General features: G+C 31.5%; 1 protein-coding gene across 1 annotated transcript; it reads left to right on the top strand.

Annotated features, from left to right (window-relative positions):
- Positions 1-1037: 1037 nt before the first annotated feature.
- On the top strand, positions 1038-4257 carry LOC129902353 (bidirectional sugar transporter SWEET1-like). Its single transcript, XM_055977572.1, has 6 exons — positions 1038-1145; positions 1394-1430; positions 1570-1665; positions 2631-2910; positions 3553-3672; positions 3885-4257. Exons 1-6 carry the CDS (start codon positions 1094-1096, stop codon positions 4056-4058), a joined length of 759 nt encoding a protein of 252 aa, XP_055833547.1. The 5' UTR covers positions 1038-1093; the 3' UTR covers positions 4059-4257.
- The last annotated feature ends 3863 nt before the right edge of the window (positions 4258-8120 follow it).

The raw sequence follows: 8120 nt of genomic DNA, 5'->3' as shown, positions 1-8120 counted from the left end.
ATACTAGATTCATGAACAAGCTAAGATTAGAATTAATCATAAACCATATATATTATAATCGCGAAAGTAGCTCGTCAATCAGGATAATTAGAAAGATCATTAAGAATATTAATGCTTCATCATATTCTACGTGGACCTTATATACACTACCATGTAGGACAGTAGGAGTAATGTTATTATGATTGATATATATATATATATATATTTGATGGTGTAAAAAGAGAAAAGGGCAGAAATTACAACGTACAACGATCAATTTGAATTAATGCAGACTTAATTATTCAAGAGCACAACAAATTAAAATAGAAATAAACGATTTATATAGGTGATGGATACCAATTAATTAGTTGAGATTATTTATTTTTTATGGTTGTTTACACTAATTATACTAGATCCAGTATTACTTGCGACGAATCTATTGAGACTTGTATGTCAGTGTAAGATTAAATATGTGATTTTGAGAGCCTCTAGTTATAGAGAAAATCTAAATCATCCTAGAAGGCAAATTAAATATTTTTTTTCGTTTTAATTTGTTTGTTTGGTTTTGACCTGACATAAAGTTTAAGAAATAAAAAAAAATTAATTTGAATCTTGTATACTTACACTAAAAGATATATAGAATGTACCAAAATATCATTTATTAATCTTGTGGTCTTAACTATGTCACGTGAAAAATTGATATAAAAAAGGTTTGAAAAAAAAGAAAGAAACGTTTTTTTTCAAAACATACTAAAACAAAAAGTATGACAAACAAATTGAAACGGAAAGTAAGTATTGGAATGGTCTAATGGAGTGTGGATATATATCAAGCTAATTCCAAATAGGAGAATAGTTTATGTTAATTAGTATTTGTATTGATATGTCATAAGTAAGTAATTAGTGGAGTTAATTAATTTGTAGGGCCTGAACCACACTGAATATTCTAGTGCTGAACAAGCAAGCAAAATGTAGTGGATCATTCATCAGCAAATCAACAAAATTATGCAAATATATACCCTAGAAACTACTCATCATGTTTATTCTACCTGCACCATTTTTCTAGCACATTTCAGTTTTCCTACTTTAAATCTTAATTAACAATTAATTCTCTGTCATGGGTCATGTACATGTTATCAAAATTCTTCACACAACCTTCGGAATTTTTGGTGAGATTTTCATGTGTTTATTCACGAATTGATTTCTGGTATGATCACTTAACTAAATAGTTATTATTTTAAAAAAGTCATCTTTTTTCAACAAAGAGAGTGCCTTTATTTGAAATAATAATAATAATTACTAATCGAATGACCATATGAGAAATTATCTCGTTTATTCTTATTTTAGATTATTTGAGTTGGATACGCGCATATGATTAAATCTTTTTTTCTTCATTTGTTTTTTTTTTTTTGAATAGGAAATGTTTTTGGCATATTACTCTTCTTGGCGCCCATGTAAGTCTTTTTCAAGTTTAACTTCTTTTTTAAAAAAAATAAGTGTATGCATGTGCATTTGGTCTTTTGTTTCTTATTCTTTCTCTCATTAAAACTAACAACTAATATATATCATAATTATGAAAATTTGGCACTATAGGATTACATTCAAAAGGATTATTATGAAGAGATCAACAGAGAAGTTTTCAGGGGTACCATATCTAATGAGTCTCTTCAACTGCTTGTTTTCAGCTTGGTAAGCTTCTCCAAATCACATTTAAACATGAAAAAAATAAAATAACTAGAACTTAATGCACAACAAAGGCGTAGTCAAAATTTAAAGCTTATGAGTTTTGGAAATTAGCCCTTTCAAGTTATTGAATGGATTCTAAATTAATTCATACATATCATTGCATGGTGTTCTTAAGATAAATCTAAAATGTGAAGCAAATTTTTTTTATTTTTTGGGGGAACAAGTACTATGATCTTTTTCTTATCTTTTCTTTTAATAGTGATTGTCAATGAAAGTTGAACCCATGACATTAGACTACTCTGACATGGGTACTTGTGTAAAGTCATAGCACTCCCGTAAAGTTTGAATGTCTTTTTCAAAGTTAGATATTAATAGGGGTAGGCCGAAGAAATATTGGGGAGAGGTGATCAGACAGGACATGGCGCATTTACGACTTACCGAGGACATGACCCTAGATAGGAGGGTGTGGAGGACACACATTAGGGTAGAAGGCTAGTACATAATGATTTTATTCTCCCTTATTCGTAGGCGTATTAACGCACTATGATTTCTTGTACTTTGATGTATGCTATTTATGGTATTTATGTTATTATCCAATAATAATATCTACTGTTTTTGTGCTTTGATTATAATATTGTTTGGAACGTTTTCGTCATCTACTTATTTATTCTAATATTCTTGTCTGACCTTTTTCTATGCTTTTATTGAGCCGAGGGACTTTCGGAAACAGCCGTCCTACATTGATAGGAGTCAGGTCTGCATACACTCTACCCTCCCCAGACCCACGATGTGGGATTTCACTGGGTTGTTGTTGTTGTTGTTGTTGTATATTAATATAGAGGGACTTTATGTATTTTCTTGTTAAAAAAAACAATTTTTGTTCATAGTAGCATTGATTTTTACCTTTTTTTTCATTTTTTTCTTTAGGCAAATATCGATTTTAATTATATTTTTGATGAATTAAACAGGTATGGTCTGCCTTTCGTGTCACCAAACAACACATTGTTATCAGTCCTGGCTTCCATAGGTGGTGCCTTGGAGGCAATTTATGTGTTGATTTTCCTCATATTTGCACCAAAGAAGGAGAAGTTTAAGATATCTGGAATTCTCTTTTTGGTCCTTTCCATTTTCTCAATTGTGGCTTTAATCTCTGTGTTAACACTTCATGGAGATAAAAGGAAGCTCCTTTGTGGCTTAGCTTTTGCCATTACTTGTATTATGATGTTTGGTGCTCCTCTTACTGTAATGGTAAGTCTCTTTCCAATTTTATTTACAATATATACTAACGGGTGATTGACTGAACTTACATGCTGATCAAACTGACTTTTAAGAAATTTTTTTGGCTTATTTACGTTAATATTCAAAGTGTCTACCAACTAAGTACTTATATGTCAAAATCAGTCGTAAGTTGGTGTATAAGCATTTTTAGTTTGACTAATTTTTTTAAAACTATTTTATTCTTATATTTTTAAAATTCTCAAAATAATTTTTTTCAAATAAAATTCTGAAGTTCTTCTTCATTTCATATCCATCGTTCCTCCTTTTTATTTTTTAAGAAATGTACTTTTAATATTATCAAAACTTTTTTTTCAAACACGTTAACTACTTATTTTTAGTTTTGGCATTTTTGTCCAAATATGTAACTATTTATTTATAAAATCATTTTCTGCACTTGAAAATGCTTGTCACACACTTAAACTTATCAACTATTCACAATAATCTAACCTAGACGGACTCTATTAATTTAACATCTTTTACACAATCAGTATATATAGCTCAATTAATTACAAAAGATAGCTTATTATATGGTTAATAATTATTATAGAAAGCTCCTTTATTATGTATATATAACTACTTATTTATTTTATTTGGCTCTGCTTTTGTATACAGAGGTTGGTGATAAAATCTAAAAGTGTGGAGTACATGCCCTTCTTCTTGTCACTATCTATTTTCAACTCAAGTACCTCATGGGCAATCTATGGCTTGCTTGGGAAGGACCCTTTCATTATTGTGAGTAACTTTTATTTGGAACATTAATTAATCATAACTAAATTTCCACATATTAAGTAGAGGCTCACAGTTAAAAATTATTACTCCTTTAGTTTCTTTTTACGTGATACTCTTTTCTTTTAAAAAGTGTATCTTCCTACGATCTCTATTATCGGTATGAACTCTTAAGTCATGGAGACTAAATCTCACAAAATTTCGCACTGTTTTGGTAGGTACCAAATGCAATTGGATCTCTATTAGCATGTGTGCAACTGATTTTGTACGCAATTTATCGCGATGGCAAAAAGAAATTAGATGTCGAAATGGAGAGTTCAATTGAAACAAGACTTGAGAAACCCCAAAATGAGATACAAAAATATATGGAAACAAGCCAGGATAGAATATGAACTATATTATTTCGCGATTTAAATATATTCTTCCTACTTTGCCCTCAGTAGAAAATGTGTATGCAGTTTCTTTCAGTGATGAGGTTCATTGATGCAGTTATTTTGTAAGGTGTTTATTGTAATTGCAATTAATTGGAGGATGAAACATTTGAGCCAATTAATGATGTATAAATAATAGAAGTATCCCTGAATCAGTCAAAGCTCATCCAGTCAATTTGAAATTTCCTGTTTTCTCTTTATAAGTTTCAATTATGTCTGTACATGCATTTTCCAATTAGATGATCGAAAAGACAAAATAACATCGTTATTGCCCATAATAATTCTCTAGCTTCTCAAATTTTGGTATCAAATAGGCAGCACCTATTTGAGTATATGGGCCTGCTTAATGTTCAATTTGAAGCATTGGCCGTGAAAATTTCATGGAGGGATTTATTTTGGTCGTGTTTCCATTTAACTAATATTCGTTCTACTTTTTCTTTCACGAATATTTTGTGTTAAATAATTTAGATAATATCACATGCTTAGACTATCTTCTTTTGTTTTTGCTTCTGCGTTTAGATATATATATATGTCTGAAATTTTAGTCATTTTAAATATATGTTTCAGTCCAATACGACATACTGAGAGCATACATATATGAAAAGATAATAATTACAGAGTGCTAAATGACTTTATTAGATTTTTTGTTATTTGACAAATTGATGATTGGGATTTTATTTTTTGATGATACATGAAACTTAAGTATCAAATTTGAGCTTATTTGGAGCAGATTTGAGTTGAATTTTTTTGTAGCAAAAAACTTTAGACGCATATGTCTGAACCTTTAGCCAATTTAAACATGTGTTTCAATTATGTTGAAACCAACATACGTGAAAGAAATAAAAGGGTGCTAAATGGGTCTGTAAAATTTGTTGTTGATTTGATTATTGAAGTTTACCCTTTATGATATATGAAACTTATGTTTCAATTCTGGACTTATTTACAGTAGATTTGAGTATTGAATTGTTTAAATTCGAAGAACAAAAAGACTTTTTAACAAAATGAATTCACACACATGCCTAAGACTTATGAAATTCTTACCTGCACTTCATACGCGAATTTTCAACCTTAATTATGTATGCCTAAATTATTTCCAGAAATGAATAAACTTGTAAAAAAATCATAAAGTGGACATTAATTAAATGGAGTAAACGCAACCTCAGCTGTTCTGAGCTGCAATTTTTCAAATGTGGTTGTCACTATTTAGAGGGAACGCAATAGTTAATAGTTTTTCCTGTTGCTGAATGAGTGGAACATGTAGTGAGAATTTTTTGTATGATTGAGACTGTTTTCACTTTTAAATTTGAGGTGATCAGCCATGATTAGCTTTGTAATTACTCATTTTTGGTATTAATAAAGTCTAACTTGTGATCATCACATTTCACAAGATGAAATTATTGCCATGAATACTGTCATGCTGAGTCTATGCTTCAATCATTCGATGATATTATTATAGCTGAATTCATTGGTGGTCGCCTATAATTGGCGCCAATTTTCATTTAGATATCTTAACTATGCTTTGTTCATTTTAGACACTTCATGTCATGCCCCGTTGTGTCATTTTGACACTTTTTTTTATAATCAGTCAAATCTGTAAGGTGTATGTAATATACTCGCCGATTACGTGTCAAAGTGGCAAATAAAATAAAAACACGTGACATATATATATCAAAACTAATTTTCAAATAATTATTTTTTAGTAGAAAAAATGGCCAATAATTGAATGACATGTGGAAATTTTTGCCCAAAAAATTTAAAAATTAAAATTAACCTAACCCTCCTTAGATCATCTTCTCCACCCCCTCCCCCACTCACCCAAATCGTCTTCTCCATCCCTCCCCCACTCACCCATCGTCTTCTCCACCCTAACCCCAAGCCCTTCCCCACACATATCGTCTGCTCCATGTCAAAATTCAAAAATGGACGATATAGCTGTCACGACCCAAGCCTAGGGCCTAGACGTGACACAGCGAATGAGATACCCGAAGGTACCTCACCCAAGCTTCTTAGCATTTATTAAGCATTTCATTGGTAATGGTAAATAATAATAAGCGGAAATAAAAACATTTCATCCATTTATGTCCAAACATACCTCTACTAATAAACTTGGTGGGGGCTAAGACATGTCCCTAGCTCACCCTCAATATAAGTGCCACGAAAAGCTTTAATAAAAGTCTTACTATTCTACATAACAAAAGCTTAGAATAAAAAGGATGTTGTTCCCAAAACATGGAAACTCACCACAAGCAAATCTTCAAACTAATACGAGTTAGCCACGTGGAGAAGATCGAGGAGCGACGTCGGTTCCTACATGGTGATATCATGTAGGCAAAAGTATGCGTTAGTACTTTGAATGTACTAAGTATGTGAGTATGCTATGAAATGAAGAACATAAGAGGGACATGAGAAATCAATATGCATAAGTGAATAAATGTGTTAGACATCATCATAGGAAACCTTAAAATATTTATTTTTGTGGGGAAATGACCATAATCGACATTTAAGATCATGCGAGCTATTACATGGAATCCAACATAAGCCCCTACATTGGCACGGGGAGACTACTTGCCAGGTAGAACTCCATTCAGATTACATTTAATTATTTAACATTTGGTGGCTACAAAGGCCTAGCCGACAAGGGCTCCTATGGTGGCACATAGTTAATGCAACATGAGACTTTACTTAAGGATCCCTTAGGTCGAGTCCCCATCTACATGCTACATTCAGTGCTAGGTCAAATCCCACAGAATAACATTTATATATCATAATAACATAAGCATTGTATGACTTTAGACATCAAATCATCATCGGTGGAATAGCTCATTAAAACCTTTGGTTTATAATATCATCATGACTACCATGCCCTATTTACCGTTCTACTAATGAACCTTGGTTTACAAGAAAATTAGGTCTACAATCAGTGATGGCATTCCGGGTACCATGCTAATCGGACCTTTCATTTTGGGAAAATGTTCAAAAGCATTGACGGCTTATATGGAGGTCAAACATGTCATATCATAACCTTAAACATTTCATTTGATTCAATGTGAGAATTGTCCTTTCACATTGAAACCTTAATTTGGCTAAGAAGCCCTTTTATCAATCAAGCATTTCATAAAGACATTTCATTTGATTCAATGTGAGAATTGTCCTTTCACATTGAAACCTTAATTTGGCTAAGAAGCCCTTTTATCAATCAAGCATTTCATAAAGACATTTCATTTGATTCAATGTGAGAATTGTCCTTTCACATTGAAACCTTAATTTGGCTAAGAAGCCCTTTTATCAATCAATCATTCAATCATTTCACAAGACTCCCTTAAATATAGGCATTTGCTTCATAAACTTTCATTTAGAGTCAAACTTTCAATCCAACTTCATTTCAACATAAGAAGACTAGGTGGGTTCATTTCATATAACTTTCAAATACATTTAAAAGAATACATGTATGCATGAGAGTGATATGAATGCATCAAATCAAACATCTTAAAAATAACCCACCATATGCACTTTAAAACTACTTTCAAGCCTTCATATAAGTGCCTTAATAAACCATCTATTTCATGTAAATAAGAATCAACATAAGTTAATATAGGTAATAAACTTCAAATATTCAAGAATCTATACATTTGAAATCATTGTATGAAAATCCGTAAAATTTCTTATCGCTTGAAATCAAGAGTCAATATGCATATATATCAATAGGAGTAAATAAATCTAAATATACCATAATCTATGCATTTCGAACCATTATGTAAAATAACATAAGATTTCATCATTTAAAATGGAAATACTAGATTGAGAAAACTTTTGGACTCCATGGGTGGAAGAACCCATGGATGAAAACCCACATACCTTGGGGACATAAAATCTCTATGAGAACTTGAGGAAGAATTGAGACTTGAATGTCTTGAATTGGAAACCCTAACCTTGCCTTGAAGCTCTTGGGAGAGTTTGAGAGGAGAGGAGTTTAGTATATTGAGTCTAATTGTGAGAAATGAGAGGTTTAGAAGGTTTAGGATC

Source organism: Solanum dulcamara, chromosome 9 (assembly GCF_947179165.1).
Source record: "Solanum dulcamara chromosome 9, daSolDulc1.2, whole genome shotgun sequence".
Lineage (NCBI taxonomy): Eukaryota > Viridiplantae > Streptophyta > Magnoliopsida > Solanales > Solanaceae > Solanum > Solanum dulcamara.
This window is presented reverse-complemented; position numbering and strand designations above follow the sequence as displayed.